General features: G+C 40.7%; 1 protein-coding gene across 4 annotated transcripts in view; it reads left to right on the top strand.

Annotated features, from left to right (window-relative positions):
• Positions 1–20,158, top strand: part of EML5 (EMAP like 5) — a 299,416-nt gene extending 279,258 nt beyond the window's left edge. For 3 of the 4 annotated variants that reach the window (XM_043547824.1, XM_007055929.4, XM_043547826.1), the window contains 11 exons: positions 1,879–2,052; positions 4,701–4,909; positions 8,183–8,340; positions 11,252–11,366; positions 11,980–12,168; positions 12,430–12,602; positions 13,507–13,669; positions 14,848–14,951; positions 17,431–17,584; positions 19,219–19,319; positions 19,676–20,158. In XM_043547824.1, coding sequence (XP_043403759.1) covers positions 1,879–2,052; positions 4,701–4,909; positions 8,183–8,340; positions 11,252–11,366; positions 11,980–12,168; positions 12,430–12,602; positions 13,507–13,669; positions 14,848–14,951; positions 17,431–17,584; positions 19,219–19,319; positions 19,676–19,712 — 1,577 coding nt within the window. In that variant the 3' untranslated portion in view covers positions 19,713–20,158. Of the gene's footprint in view, positions 1–1,878; positions 2,053–4,700; positions 4,910–8,182; positions 8,341–11,251; positions 11,367–11,979; positions 12,169–12,429; positions 12,603–13,506; positions 13,670–14,847; positions 14,952–17,430; positions 17,585–19,218; positions 19,320–19,675 lie in introns of those variants that run through there. The other variant, XM_043547825.1, reaches the window with a different exon arrangement.
• The last annotated feature ends 3,545 nt before the right edge of the window (positions 20,159–23,703 follow it).

The raw sequence follows: 23,703 nt of genomic DNA, 5'->3' as shown, positions 1-23,703 counted from the left end.
GTATGGGAGGGCGTGAGGGCTCTGGGGTGGGGCCAGGGATGAGGGTGCTCCAGGTTTGGGGGGGCTGAGGGCGGGGGCAGAGGGTTGCAGTTCGGGGGGTGATGGGTTGGATCACAGAAACCCCCTTGGGAACTGCCAACTGATGTGCCAAGACTACTTCTGCCCCTGCTTTCCTGCCCTGGCAGCTTAGGACTTCAGTGCTCTGTCTGGTTTGAGCCAGACCTGCTAGCCTGCTGCAAACCCAGACCCAGGTCTGAACCACATCCCCTAGCAGCTGTAGACTTAACTGAAAGCAACTTACAGAAGTTGTCTTTAACACTCAGATGCCCAACTCCCAGTGAGGTCCAAACCCCTTGTGCCACACAGGAAATTCAAAATAGAGACAACCCAGATAGTTATAGCAGGGGTTGAACCTGCAGGCATCCTCACTTTCAAAAAAACACACCTGCATATACATCACACCATCACATCAAAAATATTTGTTTTGCTCTGGGTCAAGAGCACTTTTAATTGACACTTTATCCTTGCATTGCTCCCACCCGCACCAGCACGTTCTGCTGTATCTCAATAACAGGCTTCTGAAAGCTCAGTCAGCTCTAGAGGCTCCAAAAGTAGTTTGTGAGTCAATACAGCTGCTTACTCATATGGGGTTTATTATTAGCCTTAAGAAGAGTGAATTAGTGTGCTCTCAGAAATTGGTCCACTTGAAAACAGTCTTCAACATGTTCCAAGGTCTTGTCTACCTGTTCTAGGAGAGGTTTGACAAGGTAATTTTCTTAGCTCAGGAAGTTGGATGCCTATACACCAAATGAATCTTCCCAGGATTTTCACAAATTTGATTCCCTGTTTTGTGCTATGTAAAGTTTAAAAAAAGGAGCAGAGGGAGGGTTTCTATTTGGTTAAACCAAAGTGGCTATGTAACAGCATGAAGGAAATCTTCAAAGCAGAAAAGAGCCTTCTGGACCCACTCTTTCAGGCCTCTTCATGAGTTGAAGGAGAGTCCTTCTGTCTTCCTTCTGCGAAGGTTGTTACTGATTTTTCAAGTAGGTTTGTGCTGCTGAGTCACTTACACACCTCTGAAAATCCAACCCCTACTCAGGATTGGGGCCTCATTGTACCAGGCTCTATACACAGATTGCAAGCCATGGTTAGACTCCCTTTTGGAAGGGACTGTCTCTGTGATGCCTAGCACAATGAGACTTCTAGGCGCTACAATAATCATCATCACCATAATTAATAACGTACATGCATATTGTAGAAAGACAATCCCTACCCCAGAGAGTTTACAATCTAAGTAACTCATACCAAGATAAACACCTCTAGTTCTTCTACCTCAGTAAGCTTACCAGTGGTTCAGCTGGCATACTGCTAGGTATAGCCCGCATTCCAAACTGGTGGGCACCTTGTAGAAAAGGAAATTTTGTTCTTTTCTTGTAAACTGACTTTCTGCAGAAACCACCAGTATGAAAGCCTCACCCAGGTATTAAACCTGCAACAAGTTACATACTACTAGATAAGGTATGTTTCAAAGTTCTCAGATTTTGAGTTAATGTTTCAAGCTAAGGACAATTTAACTCGGGTTGAAAACAAGAGAGGACTGCTGGTATGAGGGTCTCTGTTGGGTTTCAGAAGCTCAGCAACCAACTAGAGGGTGAAGCTACTTGCACCAATATAATCTGGAACAACAAGCCCAGAGTCCAGACTGGTGGTTTTGTTTCAAAAAGTTAGTTTATAAGGTGAGACCAAAATCTCCCTTTTTTTTTAACCGAAACAATTTTATTTTTCTAGTGTTAAAAACCTCATTTGCTTTCAGTAGCAAAAATGTTGCCTTTGTTTGTAAGCATATAACAAATAATTGATGATTTTATATTCATTTAGCTACAGCTCCTTCTATCCACGTGTGGGATGCAATGAACAAACAGACATTATCTGTACTGCGTTGCTACCATTCAAAGGGAGTTTGTTCAGTCAGTTTCAGTGCCACTGGCAAACTTCTCCTCTCTGTAGGGCTGGATCCTGAACACACCATTACCATTTGGAAGTGGCAGGAAGGTAGGAAAGCATTTGTGTTTGTACAGTACATTTATATTGCCCCTAAGTCAATCAAGAGCACACACCAGAATTGCAACATAAAATTTTTTGTTATCAACTGATAAAAATGATTGTAATAAATATTTCATAGCATATACTATACAAGTTAAAAATAAGATAAATGTGCTTAACTATTGTGATAATTGCCAAATGTATTTCCAGTGCATCGTCCTTGTAAACACTGGATAAGAAAATCCTTTGACCTCCATTTATAATAATGAAAGTAAATCTTACGTTTCATTCAGTTTTGTATTGAATCTATTCCTTTCTGCTAAATATAAATCTTTTCACACCCAGAAGGAGTCCTCTAGAGATTTGACTGACTCACTCACAAAGACCACAGAAGAAGCTGAAACTCTCAGAAAAGTGATGCCTAAACTGCTCCCTCTGTATAATCTCTGGAATTACATCACGTGCCCAACTATAGTAAACAGTCATTCATAGCATCTCTGCTCTGAGTTCAAGGTTTTAGGCAACATGACCTTGGGTTTTGTTGCCCCTCCTCTCTTCTGCACTGTCATGCTCCTTCTCTCTCTCCCCTTCCCAACTGGCAAGTCCTTACCCAGATCATGACTACAAAGTTTCTGGTGCACCCAGAGCCTAGGGTTGCCAAATTTCTAATCGCACAAAACCGAACACCCTTGCCCCACCCCTGCCATGCCACTTCCTGAGGCCCCCAACCCTTCTCTGAGGGCCCACCTCCTGCTCACTCCATCCCCTCTCCCTCTGTCACTCACTCTCCCCCACCCTCACTCACTTTCACCGGGCTGGGGCAGGGGGTTAGAGTGCATGAGTGGGTGAGGGCTCCAGCTGGGGGTATGGGCTCTGGGGTAGGGCCAGAAATGATAGGTTCAGGATGCAGGAGGGGGCTCAGGGCTGGGGCAGGGGGTTGGGGTGCAGGAGGGTGTGCAGGCTCCGGTTGGGGCTGTGGGCTCTGAATTGGGGTCAGGGATGGGGGATTTGGGGTACAGGAGGGGACTCAGGGCTGGGGCAGGGGTTGAGGTGTGGGAGTGTGTGCAGGGTGTGGGCTCTGGGAGAGAGTTAGGGTGCAAGAGGGGGTTCTGAGCTGGGGCAATGGATTGGGGTGCAGGCTCCAGCCAGGCAGTGCTTACCTCAGGTGGCTCCCAGTCCATGGCACAGCAGGGCTAAGGCAGGCTTCCTGCCTGCCCTGGCTCCATGTGCCTCCCAGGAAGCAGCCGGCATGTCTGGCTCCTCGGTGGAGGGGCCAGGGGGTTCTGTGTGCTGCCCATGCCCGCAGGTGCCCACCCCTGCAGCTCCCATTGGCCACGGTTCCCAGTCAATGGAAGCAGCGGAGCCAGCACTTGGGGCAGGGGCAGGAGACAGACATGTGCCTTAGAGACAGACATGCCGCTGCTTCTGGGAGCTGCTCGGAACCAGGGTGGGGAGCCTGCCTTAGACCCACTGCACCGCCAACCAGACTTTTAGTGGCCCATTCAGCAGTGCTGACTGGAGCTGCCAGGGTTCCTTTTTGACGGGCGTTCCGGTCTAAAACCGGACATCTGGCAACCCTACCAGAGCCCTGAACCCTGGGTGCCGACATGATACATTACACACTGACTGGCCACCTTCCCATCTGGTGGTCTCTGCTGACCAAGGAGAAATCCATCAGGAGTGATGAGTGCATGTAATGAAAATGACCCCGCACTATATGTGTCTGTCATCATATGTGGTTAGTGTCCAGTCAGGTCCCTACAGAAACTGGTGCAGTGTTGAGCATGGACATGGGCAAAGATAGAGCCTGTGTAGTATGTTTAGTAAGGGCCTGTCTAGTAAGTTTCTCCTTACCATTTCAGTCAAGATGCCCCTGTCCTAAACTTGCTCATCCTCAAAAGTTCATATGGCTCCATCTGGATAGCTACAGAGCCATCAAATGCTTCCTGGATAGGTAGTCAGATACTTTGTTCATCTGCTCTGCAGGGAAGAACAAAGCATCTAAGACAACCATCTTCAAACGGGTCAGAACATCTAATTTTGAAAACTATGTATAGGCTGGAAAGGCACCATCTTTGAGTCTTAGACTGATTTTGTTGAATGTACTCTACTGATCTTGAACAGAGAGAAATAGAGCAGCTTTGGAGAAAATCTGCCAAGCAGCCCCCTGGCAATCTCTGCATATTTTGACCGGATGCTAGACCTGTGATTTTCAGAGGACCTAAGGTAGTTAGACTCCCAATTCCCATTGAAATACAATAAGAGTAGGGCCCTGATCATTAGGCCCCTTTGAAAATTACAGCCTACAAGTAGAGACAGCATCTTCACCAGATGCTGTCTTGGACATCAGGTCTTTCAGTCTTACATTCTTGATCTGTCTCCTCATTTCATTCTTCTCCCCCACACCACCTTTCTCTATTCTGGAATTTTGCCTATGCTGGGTATGTAGTTTGTATATGTGTATAGTTTTCTAGCGTTTAAAGCATTGGAGATAATCCATTCGAGGATTTATATAGGAGGAACAGTTTCGGGTTTCAGCTACTTTTTTTACTCCTGTGGGGATGAATAACTCATCAGGCTCCAGAGTAAAGGATTCTTCTGTTGGGAGAAGACATATTTTTGTGGTAAATTCAAATTCTCCATTTTCTTTTTGCCAGGTGCCAAAATTGCCAGCAGAGCTGGTCATAACCAACGTATATTTGTAGCAGAATTCAGACCGGATTCAGATACCCAGTTTGTTTCAGTGGGAGTAAAACATGTGAGGTTTTGGACCCTTGCTGGAAGAGCTCTTCTCAGTAAAAAAGGGCTACTGAGTTCAATAGAAGATGCCCGGATGCAGACCATGCTATCTGTAGCTTTTGGAGCTGTATGTACCTTAACAAATTCTTTAAAAATGCATAGATACAAAACATTATTTTTACATTTTATTCTTCCACGTCTGTATATGTAGTAAAATGAGTTATCCTGAACTTTTCTGCCATAAATGCCTATTTGCATAAGAGACTGCTATAACCTGCTGATTAGTATATAAACTGTATAGTTTAACAAAAACTTATTATTTCTAGAGCTTATTCTTAATTAAAATGAAATCAGTTCTCTTTAGAAAAAGGTTATGAATTCAGATACTCCCAGTGTTGTATAAACTTCATATGTATTGATATTTGATCACTAAAAATATTCCCGTCTAGTCCCATTCTGTTTTATTACTTTACAAAAAATGATAGGAAGATTTGACCTATGGGTAACAAATGTCCATCTTCCAGCCATGCTTATTCCAAGACAAAATTCAACTAAGCAAGATCCAAATTTGGGGGGATTAAGTCACAATATGTGGTATGCATTTAATGTAGAAAGTTTATAAAAAGGTATAAAAAAACAGCTATACCACCCCAGGTGGTGAGGTCATTATATCTTATTAGGATCAGGGCTGATCTATATTTGGATGGGAGATCCCCAAGAGAAATCTAGCATCTGTGGGAAGTTGTTTGGTGTTTCGGTAGCTACTACTTTTCCCTTCAAGTCAATATTCAGTAGCCCATCATAATTAGGTCATTGTAATATGCCCTCTTTCAGCTGAGACCTAAAACCTGAGATTCTCATCTCTTGTGTTCATTAAACATGAAGACTTGTCTGTGGACTGCAGAGATGCTCTAGAGTGGCTCTGTTCTCTCCTGCCTAAAGATTCCCAGAAGGTGGTATAGGGAGGTAGTACCTCTTCCCTTAAGGCACTTTTATGTGGAGTTCTGCAGGGAACTTGCTGGCTGAAGTTCATTCCAGATAAGACTGAGGTGATGTTGTTAAATTGGGAAAGGCAACCAGAAGAAATTAAGAGAATAACTTTTCCACTTAAGGTTTTGGGCCCACCATGGGGTGGTTCTTGTTCACAGACTGGGTGTATTGTTGCATCCCCAGCTGCTCTGGGATGATCATACAGCAAAAGTGTCCAGAAATGCTCTTTGAGGATAATTATCCATGGCAACAATGTACCAAGGAATATGGTGGATTCTTTTAAAAGATATGCTCTAATTCAAAAGGAATTAGTTTGGAGGAATCCTATGGCCTTTGATATATAGGAATTCAGACTAGATGATCACAGTGTTTCTTCTGCCCTTGGAATCTATTAAAATGATCTGCACCATGCTAAGAGATTGTGACCATTTCTTTGAGATGCTAAACCAGGACCCACACCTTTGTCACTTGAAGACTGGATTACTGCAATGTGCTGTACATGGTGCTATATCTTAAGTAAATTTAAAAAACTCAGCTGGTGCACAATGTGGCAACCTGCTTATTAACTGGTGCTTCTGAATGGCAGAACATGACACCAGTGCTGTATGATCTACACTGGCTGCCTATTGGTTTCCAGACTGACTTTAAATTGTTGTTTGTGACCTCTAAAGCCCTAAATGGCTTGGGACTTCCCTACTTGACAGACTGCCTCTCTATCACAATTGCAATTGAGAGATGTGTTTGAGCTGGACTCCCCTTGATTTAAAAGAGGGGACTGGTGTGTAGAGCGTTCTCCTTGAGGTGCCCTTAGCTCTGGAACAGGCTTCCCTCTTCTGGTCTGGTATAATCTGAGTCAGTTGACCTTTGTATCACAGTGCAAGAGGTAGTTGTTCATCCAAGCTGCATCTAAGGGTGAAGTTTGAGAGGGGTGAAACTGTTGGGGAGTGTTGTCTTTTGCTGGCACTTCAGTTTTATTTCTGTTTTTGTAATTTATTGCAAGGGTGCTTAGGGAGGGTGGATAAGTGCCTTTCTTTACTTTTGCATACAAATCTAGATAAATAAGTAATTTTTTTTAAAAGTATGGGAAGCTTTTCACAAGCATGGGGATGGTGTTTAGTGGCAGTTTCCTGGCCACATTCCCATGTATACTTCCTGCCTGATGGGATATATTTTTCTTCACTTATAGTCATTTAATGTTATGTGATGTTGCTGTACACAGATAAACAGCTGTGTCATTCCCTGCACAGAATCAGCTGCATTTCAGTGTTGGGTGGCAATGAGTCATGTAAATACAGTAAATAGCTTGGAAAGTGAATTGGGATCCCTGGAAATTAAATGTTTTCAATGCATGTAACATCATCATCATCATAAAGATTGTGAGGAGCTCAGATACTATGATAATGGAGGCTATATTAGTGCCTTAGATAGAGATGTGACTTCAAGGGAAACCAGTGCCAGATAAAATCAGCAGAGTCAATCAAGCGAATGTATTTTCTTCACATTGATATATTATCTTACGTGTTACATATCACCAATAATTTGAAACATAAAGAATTCTGCACTTAACAAAAACATTTTGAACTTCCCAACAATAAGCATTTAGTTGTTACTGGTTTTAAATATTTTTCAATATCATTGCTTTTGAATACCTAAAGTAGTTAAGCTTAACTTTACTACCCCTCAAAAATAGGAGGCACAGTTAAAGAAAACCAAGTTATGTTCCAATGAGTTAGATTCTTACTACTTTCCTTTTTTAAATTGACCATCTCTGTACTCCATTGAGGGAAGTGCTGTACCTAATAGCTGGACACAAGATGATTTCCATCAAACATTGTGCTTGAAGTATAGTAGTAATAGTTTTTGTGTGAAACATGATACTAACTAGTAATAGTTTTTACTGTTTTTGTGTGAAATATGATACTAGTATCTTAGCTGCTCCTGATTTCCTGTCTGCTGTTCCATGGTTGTGCAAAGGGATGATGCGGAACGGATCCGAGAGCCCTGTCCCTAAATCCCATACTTTGCACTTTCTCAGTGCAGGAAGGGAGTGTTCATGCTCCCTGCGGTGCTGGACATCTCAGCCTAGGCATGACCTTTGCTCTATTCTTCTTCCACGTTGACCGGAGAAGAGCATGTGCCTTTAAAAGCGAATAACAACTGATTCTCTTTTGTGTGCTCACCCTCTAACTTGGAGGCTATCTGCCTGCCTTTTTCCTCTGCAGACAGAGTGCCTCTGGGATCTGCCATTGGTCTGTATCCCTCTACAAACACCACTTTTACAGCAATGACTAATAAAGCCACAATCTAGCCCAAAATGTAGAATTTGTTTATTATTTATTTCAAAAGTTAAATGTATTTCTTCTTGACTTATTCAGAATCAAATGATAAGTATATTTTTCCCCCTTTTCAGAATAACTTGACATTTACAGGTACCATCAGTGGAGATGTTTGTGTTTGGAAAGATCATGTGTTGGTACGAATTGTGGCCAAAGCTCACAATGGGCCTGTGTTCACAATGTACACTACGCTAAGAGATGGTCTAATCGTAACAGGAGGCAAAGAAAGACCGTGAGTCTTTTTTTTTTTATCATTCAAATATGTTTTACTAAGATATTATGTGCTGTACAAATGTGCTTCAGAACATGAAATTCCAGTAGTTACTATCAGTCACTTTATTTAAGCACCTATGCAAGCTATTTCAAACATTTCGTGATGATTTTTCATTATTAAGATTAAGACTGACTAGGAAAAAAATAATTTTAAACAGTACAGAAATAAACACTGTTTTACAATGGGAGCATTACATACAATGGAAGCCTGAGAACAGGGCCCTTGCTGGACCACTGAGGGGAAATACAAGTGTAGTTGCCCTGAACTGTAACAATGAATTTATCAATTTTCCCTTGCCATGAAATATAAATTGACCACCCCTTTCTTACACAGATATCTTCGTCAGGAAAACTCATGAGACACTTGAGAGGTTAAAGGGCACCTATTCAATAGAATGGCCGTTGGGTCTCTCTTAATCAGATTTCAAAAAGAAGATCCTTTATTTTCATTACCAGTGCCAGTTTTCTTCCAGTCCCTTTTTACACTTTCAGACCTGGCATTAGAAGGGATGCAGTAGAGAGGAAAGCAGCATCATGAGAGGGAGCTGTCTTCTGCTCCTCTAGCCTCATTTGCAGATGCCAATGGCACACAGCAGATTTAATGAGACTGAAAGCTCAGCAAGATTCAGTATTGCAGAACACTACATATTTCCTTCCATTTTGGTGAGATCCTTTTCCTTTCCCTTGGAGATAGCTGTTAACGTACACCCCATCCAAATACAAAACTCCATCCAATTTATGATTATTTCCCTAAAATAATAGTCTTGCATTTTTAAAGATGTTTTGCTTTTAATATGTTCTTTTTATTTGCTACTTATTTCTCCACATTCTAATGTAATATTGAGTGTCTCAAAGCCAAAAGGGTATTCTTATCACATAGGTTCAAAAGAATCAATGAATATATTGAAAAAGGTAAGAATAAAATCAACTCATAACTGCTGTATATTGTCTTTTATTCTGAATAATCTCAAAACACACTGCACACGTTAATGTAAACTATACAGACTACCTAAAAACACAAAGACATATAATTTTGTAGTATGTTTGTTCATGGAAATCACTAGGAAATATCAGTTTTCCTGAAAAAATGGTGACAAAAGTATTTTGTAATTGTGTGTGTGTGTTTTGGCATCTAATGTAGATCAAAAGTACTAAAAGCCAGATCTCCTCCTCTTGTTCCCTGAATTGCATTCTCAAACTCTCCACCTGTCTTACTAATCAAATATGTATGGATGACCGCCTCTGGGAACTTGATGTATGCAACATATTTGCATACTTGGCTGATGCTTGACCACACAGATTTCTGAAGATATGCTATGAGACCACTTTTAAGAGCAATGGAAGCCTGCATACTTACACATCAATATTTATAACTATCTATTGAAAAACAGCAGTTGCTCATGATAAGTAGTTGAATCATTTAGCAGAAATGTAATGCAATGCTTTGGTCTAGTAACACTTATAGCTAAAATACATAATTAAAATTAACCTCCACGGAGCGTGCACAGCCTATCAAATTAACCACACAGTGTTATTGCTCTACCCTTGTGTCTCAGTTCTGCTCTATGAGGCTGTATTGGGCTGCTCAGAGTTGTGTTTAGAACTTGGAAGGCCCCTATTCTGGACCAAAATTAGGGAGACACAAAAATAATTTAAAGTCCCCACTGATCTTGTTTTCTGCAACCAGTACAAGAAGGGAGTAATGGAGAATCTGGCCTTTTTCCTGCTGTCTCCTCATCCCCATTGTCTGTCATCTCATGCCTTTTCCATTTGTGGATTGTGAACTCTACAGAACAGGGACCATATCTTTTACTTGTTCTGTGAAGCATCTAGAACATTAAAGGCACTGAATAAAAAATAAACAATAATAATAATTAAAACTACATGCTACAAATCTTATTCTGTTTTCTGTTTCCCCATCAATACCTTCCCCATTGCTTCTCTTTCAGTTTTCCTCTTCAGTTTCTTTTCTTATATTTTCTTCTCTTCCTTCACTTTCTCCTTGTTTTAGGATTATACTGTTATGGCTCACAGATAGCGTTTAACATATAGTACTAAATCAGTAGTTTGGGAAATCCACTCCTTTCTTCACATCATATGAAGAAAGTCTTTAGTTGCTAGACAGAAGAGTTTTCTAAATGCCATTTCACTACAGCAGGGAAGAAGCATTACAGTGAAGGAAATTGAGGAGCACCATATGAATTACAGAATCTGTAATCTAACTATGCCTTTGATTTATTTTTCCTCTGGACAGTAATTTAGAGATTTCAGCAAAATTGATCATCTTTATAGATTAATACACATAATTAATTCAAATCAAAGAATGTATGTGTTTTTGAAAGATGAGATTAAAACAGTCGAAAAGCAAATCTACCTTGGTTTAAAAACTGTTAAGTTTTAATAAATAAACTTTATTGATCTATAATCTGAATTTTATTTTTTTAGACCGGTATATATTGCATATTTATATTTTTGCCTATACAAATGTTAATGGAATCTTTAAGGAATAAACTTATAATGCCTTTACCCTGTTTATTACATTAGTGCCTAAGGGCCAATGAAGAATGGTGCCCCATTATGCTTGGCACTATACAGAGTTGTAGAGGGTCCCTGCCCTGAAGAGCTCACAATTTAAATAGACAAGACAGAGACAGGGTGAGGGAAATGGATATAACACACAAACAGTGAAGAGTGTTATGGCAGACAATGTCATTTTAGTTCCATGCTTTTGGGGGGTAGGTTTTCTTAGGAGGGAATAAGCTAAATGGAAAAAATGGGGAGGTTAAACTACATTAAGTAATAAAATATTTTAATTGACTAAAATACGAGCTAGCTTTCATACTTAGTGTCTTTGGCTACTATCTTATTAGATCAAAGGAAGGAGGGGCTGTTAAACTATGGGATCAGGAGCTGAAGCGATGTCGTGCCTTCAGATTGGAAACAGGACAGATGACTGACTGTGTTCGTTCTGTGTGTAGAGGCAAAGTAAGGCATGTTCTTTTTAATATATTGCTGTCAATCCTTGGGTTATTATACAGCAAATTGATATACTGAAGAATTTTTGGCAGAATCTTTTTCTCATGGTTATTAGTTTGAATAATTAATACAAGTTGATGTCAATTTAAAGAGTTACTGAAGAATCTAACTTTAATTTATAATTTTAAATGTTCTTAAATTAAAGGCTTTCCATGGCTGTAGATTATCTGTCATAAAGCATACTTTCCAGTCCACACATAAATACACTTAAGGAAATACTAGTGCCAGTTAGGATGACATTGTGTATACAACTTGATTAAAAAATAACAAAGGATCGCTTTCTGTGTTTAGCACCCAGACCATTATAACAACTCTTGAATTGAATACATTCTGTTAAATTTGGAGGCAGAGAATGATCCGTTTTATATCTGATGTCCGATTTGTGAACAGAAATTCAGACAATGAGAAGATTCACATGCCGATCTCTTCATTAACAAAATTTAATCCTTATTTGATTTCAGCAGCCCTTCTTGATGGAATTATAACCATGGCTCATTTGTTACTATTTATAAGTATTAGCTAATATATTATTACAGTAATAATTCTTTCACCATTGTCCCAGGGAAAAATTCTTGTTGGGACAAGGAATGCTGAAATAATTGAAGTTGGAGAGAAAAATGCAGCATGTAACATTCTAATTAATGGTCATATGGATGGACCTATCTGGGGACTGGCTACACATCCTTCAAGAGATTTTTTCCTTTCTGCTGCAGAAGATGGGACAGTGAGACTCTGGGACATTGCTGAAAAGGTAGATGTAAAGTTAATAGTACTAAGCAGCTATAATTTTAGCAAAAAAGAATCAGAGATTTATTCAATAGTGAGGATTTAAAATAGCTTTTCTTACCATAGTCTGAGAAACTAAGCTAGTATAGTGATTGTGACACTACCTTTTGCATAATAAAAATAACATTCAATGGATACTATGAGAAACTGTTGGTTATGGATTATTTTGGAACATGCATAAATAGAAACATTTACTCCTCTTTTCCTGGTTTTTATTTTCTCACAGAAGATGCTGAACAAAGTCAGTTTGGGACATGCAGCTCGTACTGTTTCTTACAGCCCCGAGGGGGACATGGTGGCTATTGGCATGAAAAATGGAGAATTTATTATCTTGCTGGTGACCTCTCTAAAAATATGGGGGAAAAAAAGGGACAGAAGATCTGCTATCCAAGACATAAGGTCAGAAAAGTCATGGCATTCATCTACCCTTGAAATGTGATAATAATGAGCTGAGAAAGTAAGCAAGCAATAATTTAAAAACAAAAACTCTGCCCACATAAGGTGATTTATTTTATAAGGAAGTCCCATATGCAAAAGTTGCTATTTACCTGGAGTTCGTATACCTAAAACACCATATTAATCCCCTCCCAATCCAGTGTAATTTTCAAAGTGTGTGCTTTGAGAATAGTTTTATAATACAACATAATTTACTTTTGTATAGTATCCATTGTACAGAGTATTACAAAATGCTTTGCAGAGAGATAGAATAGAGTGAATGCTTTACAGAGCTGAGTATAATGACTTCAATACAAGGCATAAAGAGAAAAAGGACATATGAAGATGGAGTAGAACAGAAAGCTGGAACCTAAGCAGTAGAGATGTCAGTAAGTATGGTCAGACATTACTTACAATGAAGGGGAAATGGAAGGGTTCTGTCATAGGTGAGCCCAGTTCAGAACTCTAGATTCAAAAGAGAAGAAATCAACTCAGCCTCTTAGAGGGAGAGAAAATTTCAGCAGAGATAGGGTAGCACAAGAGAAAGAGTGACTCCTGATTGAGGAGAGTCACAAGGAGGGGAGATAGAAGATGTAAACAGTGTGTTTTCGTCAATATATTACTAATAATCAATCATGCTGAAAGAGAAAGTAGGACCAGACAAATTTTATGTTTTCTCTTGTCTTTCATCCCTTAGAATAAGTGCTGGATCCGTTTTGTAACACTAGGTTGCAAAAAAAAAAAAAAAAAAAGCCCATGATTCTTGATATCAGAGGGTTGAAAAGAAAATAGAAAAAGAAATTCTAAGATCTTCAATTTTTCTTTTTGTGAATTTCAACCTCTCGTCTTAAACTATTTATCTATTCAGGTTCAGTCCAGATTCTCGTTACTTAGCAGTGGGTACTAGTGAGAATGCAGTGGATTTTTATGACTTGACATTGGGTCCAACGCTAAATCGAGTTAGCTACTGCAAAGATATCCCAAGCTTTGTTATCCAGATGGACTTCTCTGCAGATAGTCATTTTCTCCAGGTATCAGTCATTTGAGATCATTGTATATATTTTTTAAGTTTGTAAGTAAATTTATTGCTCATGAAGGTCTATTATCACTTGTTCATGCCAAAGATATTAGTGACAGACACCATGCAAGATTCCTTATGAGGCTCCAGTAATCACATCTCAGTCCTGACCAGCAGCTCCCCCAGTATTTCAGTCCTGGGCCTATCATGGTTAGAAACTGATAGCTGTGTTAAATGGTGAGGTTGTTTTGTGATAGGCATGTATAGATCACAAATAAAAATAAGTTGTTTGGACTCATCTTAGTACCTGAGTGTGAGAAATAAATACAGAAAGCAGAAGCGTACTTCTGAGTTACTAAAAAGTGACACTGACTGTTCATCTGCCTCATCACCTTGTTGAAGCTGGGTTTGTGACCTTTTGGAAATGATCTTTCTTCCCAGGAATCATCAGGAAACTATGGCAAACCCTTCAGATTCCTGACCATAATAATAAAGTGCCCCTGTGCACATCTTATCAGTACAAGCCTCCTCTGATGAGCACTCTACCCATGTTGCCATGACTTTCACAATGTATCTACACATTTTGACCCCTTTCTATGAGGTCACAAGCGCAAGCTTCAGGCTGCTGTAATTTATACTGGTCTTAAATGGCTCCAACAGGCCAAAAATAAATATTGGGATCAGCATGGAGTAGGGATGTCCAAGCAGCACTCCATTTTCCCTGCTGCACCAACATCAGGGAGGAGGAATAGCATACGAGCTCTTATGTGGCCTCTTCACCACCAAAGGATCATACACAGACTGGGGTGAGCCTCCCCAGGCCAATTAAGCAACTTCTAAAAGTCCAGTTTATACCTGCATTATTTACAACAGTTACTCTTTTAATTGGGTGCTGTGTAGTAAGGAATGTACATATATTTCACTCACATTTTATTGGTAAGACTTTTTTAATTGAAAATTGATCACCATTTCTCATTGTTCTCTACTTGTATACATTTTTGGGAAGCATAAGATCTTTCCACAGAATACTTCCTCTGATTCTACTGTAGGGTAAAAGGCTCTATCAATAACACCCTATTTCAGAGCCATTGATAATAACATTGAGTGTATAATTATATCCTTAGCACTTCAAATATCTTCAAACATTTTTAACTCAAATGATCTCTTATTTCTGAATGTTCATCCTCAAAGGTCTCTACTGGGTCTTACAAAAGACAGGTCTACGAAGTGCCTTCGGGAAAACAGCTTATGGACCAGGCAGTGATTGACAGAATAACATGGGCCACTTGGACCAGGTAACTAATTCACAGATTCGCTTTTGCTACTGGAGTAAAAGTTCAGATGTCTCCCACCTGGAAAGAAAACCATAGGTCTGGAAATGACCATATTATCATGAAGGATACTGCAACGCTACAGCATTTGATCTATATTTTTCTTAAAAACATGCCTGATTGATCTGGCAACAGAGTAGGAGTACATTATACAGTCACATGAGAAGAATGTATAGGCTCCACTTGAGACCACTGGCGATTAGCCCAATCAGGGTATTAGATGCATATGGTCCCTGGAGGTTATGAGTTTTCACTCTCTTTAAGTACCCTTTACAGCTTTTGATCCAGCATCTAAGGCAGCAGTTCTCAAATTGTGGGTTGGGACCCCAAATTGGGTCACAACCCCGTTTTAATGGTGTCACCAGGGCTGACTTAGACTTGCTGCGGTCCGGGGTCGAAGCCAAAGCCCGAGGGCTTCAGCCCTGGGCAGTGGCACTCAGGTTACAGGCTCCCTGCCTGGTGTTAAAGCCCTTGGGCTTTGGTTTTGGCCCCCATCACCCAGGGCGGCAGGGCTATGGCAGGCTCAGACTTCGGTCCCCCCTTCTGGGGTTGTATAGTAATTTTTGTTGTCAGAAGAGGGTTGTGGTGCAATCATAGACTATCAGAGTTGGAAGTGACCTCAGGAGGTCATTTAGTCCAACCTCCTGCTCAAAGCAGGACCAATCCCCAATTTTTGCCCCAGATCCCTGAATGGCCCCCTCAAGGATTGAACTCACAACCCTGGATTTAGCAGGCCAATGCTCAAACCACTGAGCTATCCCTCCCCCAATCTAAGGCAACCTGAGAGATCATACATCTCACTCTCCCAGTTAATGGAATGTGTTGCAGCAGTAGCTGTGAAATAGCAATTTGAGGATAAGTCAGGAAAAAATATAAAATTGGTTTCAAATAAAAACCTGTATAATACAAGCCTGTGATCATTTAAGTTTTACAGAGCCTATTAGAGCATGTGTAGTAGACAGTGCTAGATTATACACAGTACTTCTATCTGCTTAACGTATGGAAAAAATATGATTATTATTGGTGTATTCAAAAATATACAAAATAAATCATTGTATAAACAGGTATTATATTTAAAATGATATTTTATTAAGTTTGGCATTTTTTTGTTTTTTTGAAAACTACGTTGTTTTTATTTTACATTGTATATTTAATTACTTTATTTTAATTTTTACAGAAATAAAAATGACTTATGTCATGCTCTAGGCTCGTTTGACAAATCTGTAAAATCACAATCAATACAAAATAACAAATCCTGCAATATACCTTCATTCATGCACTAAAGGTTAATTGAAAAAATCAGTCTTTTTAAAAACAAAAAATCACCAGCCCCATACATCTCCCACTTTCTCAAAACCCTGAACAAGAGCTGGGATCTATAGCATGCCCTGAAATTGGCAGACTTGAGCTACTTCATACCATTGTGGGGAGTGAATTCCAAAGTCACTGGGCCTTTAAAGAGAGAGAATGTCCTGCCAGCAGCCCATTCCTTTTCAAAACAAAAGGGTTCCTGATCATAATCAGGATAGTATCAGACGGGGGAGAATTTTCAGGTCATCAGGTCCCGAGCCATTTTTGTACCTATCCATTTTATGATTTAATAGTGAGTTGATTAATTTATTATATTCCTTGTTTAATTGTGTTTGAAAGAAACACTGTCAGCTGACCTAGCCCTAACTGTATTATAACTTTATTTTAATATATATATATATTATACTCAAGCCTGATCCAGAAAAATTCTAGCATCCCAAATTTTCAGCATATAAATTATAATCCATCATATAATCCAGTGCTGGGTTTCTCTTCAGGTTGTGGAGTATACATGTACATTATAATTAAAGCTAGCCAGAGACCAACAATTCCATTTCATGAGGATTTTCAAGGTTTGAAATGTATTTTAGATCCAGTGTAGGATGAAAACCAAATCTTTCAAAAGTTTTTGAAAAATGGAAAGTTATTGAAATGTCAGTTTTCAGAGCAAAAGGGTTAGCTTTTGATTTGGGTTTTCTTTCTGGAATGGACCAGGGTCTACCCTGGACCTCGGGAACCTTTCAGTCAAAAATGCCATCAAAATTCATACATCTCAACAAAACATTTTGATTTCAGTGAAACAGCATTTTCCCATTAAAACATATTTCACAAAAAATGTTCTGACTAGCTCTAATTGTAACATCTCTGTTCAAATTCTGTATGTTGTACTTCACATCATTTATTTTTCTATATTTGATAATTGCCTCATTGGTCAATTTTAACCATATCAGTTTCATCATATGCTTTTTAGCTTTGTTAGCCATGTAATATCTTTTTTTGGTAAATTGTTTACTTTAATTTCAGATTCTCATAATCACAGAATACTATAAAAATCGGTTTATTATTTCTAAACCTATTGCTTTTCCTACAATGCATTAGTTGCCAAGGGGGCCCTCTCACCCTTCTATTTCAGTATTCTAGGGGATGAAGTAGTTGGAATCTGGTCCAGGCATGCTGAGAAAGCTGATGTGAACTGTGCCTGTGTCTCTCACTCTGGAATCAGCCTTGTAACAGGCGATGACTTTGGCATGGTCAAGCTGTTTGACTTTCCATGTCCTGAAAAATTTGTAAGAACCTTTTGTTTGTGTGATTGTAACACAAAGTGCTTTTGATTTTGTGGCACCCTATCGGAGGGAGGGTGGTGGTAGTTCTTTCCCCCCCCCCTAAGTTTATAGCTTTTTAATGTATGCATTTAGTTGTAGCTCCATAGTCTCACAAGCTTGCTTGCTATCCAGGATTTCCTAAACCCTGTACAATAACTGTAGCCACAATCCATGATTTCAAATAATCTAAAAACTAGCAATAGTACTCGTTGCCATCTTGCATTAATAAAGTGCCTTCATTATGAAGGTCTCAAAGCACTCTATAAATGTGGATAAGTTACACTATCTCCATTTTACAGATAAGAAAACTGGGGCACCGAGGTTAAGGACTTGTTATGGAAACAAACTGTGACCGCACAGTGTAAATTAATAGCAAAATGGTTGCATTCGTGTCCCTACCTGTAGCTGATTTCATGGTCACAAAGTTATTGTTTGGCTGTTAAATCCCTTTAGTCAGAAAGAACATAATGAAAATGTAGTGGAAATTTAGAGTTCATCACTGGCCTCTGTAGCAAGGAGACAACTTTCTGAACTGTGAACAACGCACATGGTTTCTCTTAAACCATGTCTTCACTACAAAAAAAAAGGTGTGTTCTGATGGGGAGCCAAGACTTTAACTTGAACCACTGAGTAACTCACATGAAAACAATTGCATTGTCTTCACAAGGATTTGAACTTGTTACACACCTTTTTTTGAAGACAAGGCTTTAAGACAGGAATCTGTAATTTCTGCATGGAATGATGTCAGAAATATTCTGTTCACAAGCTGGAATGTGATGGCCAGCATGGAAGAGAGTTAGAGGAGGGAGCAGAGCATGAGGAGTCAAAAGAAAAAAGAGAAATCCTCCCCCCCCCAAAGGAAAGTGAAGAAATTTGGTTTTTAATTTTTTGCCCCCATTCCCGATCTCTCCTCCCTCTCCTGCCACAAAAAGGTCTCCCTTACATGCAAGTATCTGCACATACAAATACTGCCTACCTCAAAGACACCCATCTGTGGAAAGCAGGCACATTCAAAAAGAGTAGTGGTGGGCTACCCAAGGAGGACTTAGGCATTGCAACGCTTAGCATTGCCGCACTTGAACTTAGGTCTCCTACCTCCCAGGAAAATGCTCTAATCACTGAGCTACGGGGTATTTTGGGGCTGGTCTGTGTCTCAATCCCTCCTGTTAAAGCAGATCCACTATGATATAAATAAGTATTTGTTGGAGCAGCGTAACTAGAACCTGGGTCTTCCATCTGCCAGCTGACTGCCCTAACCACTGGGCGCGCGTGTTTGTGTTTAAAAATTGCTTTATACCACACTGGATAAATGCATTAAATTGTCTCTAAACTATGGGGAGGAGGGTGATGTACACACACACCCCATAGTTTAGAGACACCCCCAGACCCCATAATTTAGAGACAATTTAATAGCTTCTGCTTTACACCCCATGGTGGATGCATTTCATGAAATGACCCCTGTAGCCTAGGAACCTATGGAGCATTTTAGAACCTTCTAGATACATGATACTAAATATTATACACACACTCTTTTACTCTTTCTTTCTAAAACAGTCCAATGAGGATGACTCATGATCTTTCATGCTGTTATTTTTTAGGCAAAACACAAGCGATTTTTAGGTCACTCGGCCCATTTGACTAATATTCGATTTACAAGTGGGGATAAATACGTTGTCAGTGCTGGAGGGGATGACTGCAGGTAGGTATATCTTTCCATTCTTCCCAAAAAGTAATTAGAAATCTAATATGTTTACTCTCTGTGGACAATTCTTAATAGTGCAGAGATAATGTTCAAGTTCAGAATCTGAGACATTTAACCAGTTATGTGTTTGTTCCTTCTTGTTTGTAAAGAAGCAGTCAAATATTTACAACACCCGATTCTTTTTATTTAAGAGTGGTATGAAGTACAGAGCTTCACTAAAATAAAAAATAGACTGTAATGGCCAATATAGTTTGAAATATTTTTAAATTTAATGGAAAATAATTTTTATTGAAGATTCTTTGATATTAAACATATAATAATTTTTAATCTTTCTTAACTTTTTGAAAATGCAGCTTATTTATCTGGAAATGCGTGCATATGCCTCATTAAGAGTGACATGGAGCCTTTGCAAAGAGGACACTGCGGAAAATTACAGGCATGAAAGACCCATGAGTGCAATGAGACATTCTACAGTGCCCTGCAGCTTAAGAAATGGTGCTGATCTAAGACAGACAACAATCTGTCTCTGAAAGACAAGTGTCTAGAGTCTATCAGAAGGATAGACTATAACAAATATGCTGCGCCCCCTAGATTTGCTACAGTAATTGCACTCACTGCCAGATATTGAAAAAGAAACACATGGATAAAAGGAAGAAGTGAGTTGTGGATCAATGTATAGTTTCCCAATAAGACAGTGGGGTTTTAATCAAGAGATGTTATTTCTGACCTAATGCTGTATGTGATGCATTTATTATCAGCACGAATGTGTTTCCTTTAAATTCTGGGGATTGAATATCATTGAAACAGATTACTCCTTTTTTTTTAATTACTGAAAGGAAAACCATCTAGCAGTTCTTAAATAAAACTACACAGTATTTTAATAAAAGATTAAAGTAATAAAATGGGATATGACATTTCTATGAATAGTCAAAAAATGAAGCATTGTCTGGTGAAGCAGTAATAGTAAAGTTTGCTCCTTAGACCTGCAGTATTCATGTGCTTAGAGGCCTGGGTCATAATCCTGTCTGATGAATGCTATTAGGCATGCATGAACCCATTCTTTAAGGCTAATTAGTGATTTTATTGCACTTAAACATTAAATTAGTTCCATGAGCAGAAACAGATTTGCTCACTTTGCGAGTGCCTTGCCCACAACCTAAAAGTCTAACTCCAGTTTTTGCCTTGCGATAAAAGTGTTCTCAGTGGAAGGGAGATTAAACTTGACTGAGCTGCTAGCCTCTTTGCTGGAAATATGAAATAAGATAATTTTAGTCTCTGTAAACACTGGGGTCACCAGTTGCAAAAACAGAATTTCACAGCAATAGGAATTGTTGATTTTATTTTCTCAGTATCACTTGGAGGATGCAGAGAGAACATAATCTTTCCAAACACTGGTATTTTGTACATTCAGATTTTTTAACTGGAATAAAACTAGTTGGAAGAGATCTTTATTCAGCTCTCTCTTCTGATTGTAATGTAACATCCAGTCATAACTCTTCTTTAAGTAAGCATGAATGTTAAGGATATGGGCCTGCTTGTAACCCTTAGAATAAGAACATATTCTAAATGGCAAAATAACACAGACTTAAACATTTTTAGTGATGATAAACTCCAGGAGAAAGTTGCATTTTTGGTGAAACTAGGGAAGACTGCTTCAATTGTTCGTTTGAAATGATTGAGCAGTGGAGGTGTGCTGTGGGCTATATCTGTTTTTTAAGCAGTGCAGTTATTTTTCATGCAACATGAAAGGGAGCAAAAGTAACTAGCTCACAGGTTGCATTAACAAAGTGCTGTTAAATGTGAGTAGTGTTGCTATGGTTACAGTTGTTATTGTCTACTTAAGTCAGCGTTTGTTAAGGATGGCATTTGATTCCAGAGTTGAGATAGCATAGCTGTTGTTATTCACCTCTTTTATCATTTTACTCCAAGTAAATGTAAAAATGAAACAAATAAACCTCAGCACCCACTGTAAATATTTTGTGTGTGTGGTGGGGAGAAAAAGACAGATTGCATAGAGTAGATGAGAAACTAAGAAGAGACTCAGCCAGACCTCTTCCATGTCCAACAATGCTTGCTGTTATGTAATATAGGCCCTACCAATTTCACCGTCCTGAACAACATGTCACCGACTGTGAAATCAGCCCTCTCCCGGGAAATCTGTTCTCCCCTGCTGCGGGGAATCCAGGGCTCCTAGTTACTATTCTGCCCACACTGGGAAGGGACAGGAGTTGTCCTTCCCCTGCATTGCCACCCTTGGTGAGATCAGACCCACCTCCCGAGGCAGTGCAGAAATGAGGGTGGTACATCCTCACTTCTGCGCTGCAGCAGCTCAGGAGCTGGGCTCTGGGTTTCCGTCCCACCTCCTCCCAGGGCTCCTGCAATAGCACCAGGCAGTGAGCTCGGGGCTTCTTCCCACAGCGGAGCTTGCTGGGCTGGGGGCTTTTGCTCCTGTTGGCTGCAGCTGGGGCAGCCTGGGCTCTGGGCTTCTGCCCCTCCCTACCCCCCCGTGACGGACGGCTATGGGTGCTTGGGGGCTTCCACTCCACAGCTGCAGCCAGGACTCGGGGCAGCCCGTGCCAGGGGCTTCCTCTGCTGCTCCAGTCAGGGCAGCGCAGGCTCTGGGGTTCCACCACCACTCCAGATCCTGAGCTCGGGGTTTCCTCCCCGGCCAGCTCCTCCCAGGCTGCGGGCTTGTGTTCCTGTCAGCTGCAGCCGGGGCAGCCTGGGCTCAGGGCTTCTGCACCACCCACCAGCTCCAGACGAGATCGGGGCAGTCCAGGCTCAGGGCTTCTGCCACGCCAGCTGGGGCTTGGAGAAGTTAAGACTTGGGGCTGCCCAGGCTCCAGCCCTGCAGCTGCAGCTCAGGGCATGCGGGCTTGGCACTTTTTGCCCCACGGATTCTTCTGGGGCTCAGGGTAACCCAGTAGGGGCTTCTGCCCTGGGGCTTGAGCACCCATTTTTCCTGGGGGACCCCAAATTGGCCAGGGGGCTCTGCTTTAATCTGTCCCTGGCATGAACTAGCAGCTAGGAGCCTCCAGCTGGGGTGTTTCCAGCAGCATGGGCGGGGGGGGATCCTACCCACCTTCACCACTGGGAACCTCCTCTAACTGCAGGAAGCTGGGAGGGTGCTAATCTTGGGACCCCCTACAACAACTTTGCAACCCTTTCTCCCCCCCCCCCCCCCCCGCATTCCATTTTGGGTGTGGACCCTCACAGTTACAACATCCTGAAATTTCAGATGTAAACATCTGAAATCATGAAATTGACCAATTTTAAAACCCTCTGGTTGTGAAATTGACCAGAATGGACCATGAATCTGGTAGGGCCCTAGTAATAGTCAACACTAGTGACCCAACAAATAATCTTATACACTGTTTCCTATATCTAACTAGAGCTTCTTTTACAATAGAAAATGTATGGATCTAATATCAAGTGTCTCAGGCAGGATTTGGAACAGATGAGCTATTGCCATTACCACTAGAGTACGATAGCTTCACTAACCACGCAGCTGCTGTTCTAAAGTATAAGGTGCTAGGACCTGTGCTAGGGTACACCACTGACTCAGTGGAATTGTACCTGACTGACACAGATGTGAGATCAGTGCAGCATTACTCTCACTGCCCATTATTATAATATAAACATTAATAGTTAGCATTTATCTATGCTAGAGAAATCAAGTGTTAGTGTAGTAATCTGTTGTTTTACACCCTTTGTTCTGCCACTGATTTAGTGCAGCTATACTGCACATCTGAACATGGTGTAATTTGTCCTTGCATCCATGCTAAGGCTGCCTTACACCAGTTCAGATGGGGTGACTGTCAAAAGCTCCTTTAGCTAGTGAACCTCTTTAAATTGCCAGCTGAAAACCTTCTTTCTGTGTCTCACCATCTACTACAAATCCTATGCTCACTATCCCCCAGTAAGTCTTCTGCCTGTGAATTGCACCCACCCTGTACTTCCCCAGAGTGTCCTCTTCTCACACTAACCATTCCCTGATCACCACCTTCAGCAGTGCCCATGCTACGGCTGTGCTACTCCACTGCTAATTTGCCAGCGGATACTTTTGCACTGACGAACCACAGAGGTACATCAGAGCACAAATACCAGCACACAATGCACCCACAAATCTGGGGCTGTAGCAGGAGGTGCACAGCTGCTATCTACACTCCCTCTACCCCCAAACTCCTGGAGCTGGGGAGAATAGTATCTTAGCTGCAGATCTATGGGGGTAGAGTGCATGTTCCACAAGCAAACTAAGGCGGTTCATTGCTGAAGAGTTTTTGTCTTTGACAGCAGTGGGAACTGACAGCTCACCAATGTGCTAGTGGGATGTGTCTACACTGGCACACAAGTCAATTGTGCCTCAATTAGTGTTTACACT

Source organism: Chelonia mydas, chromosome 6, assembly GCF_015237465.2.
Source record: "Chelonia mydas isolate rCheMyd1 chromosome 6, rCheMyd1.pri.v2, whole genome shotgun sequence".
Lineage (NCBI taxonomy): Eukaryota > Metazoa > Chordata > Testudines > Cheloniidae > Chelonia > Chelonia mydas.
Note: the sequence above shows the minus strand (reverse complement) of the source record. Positions and strands in the feature narration are given on the sequence as shown.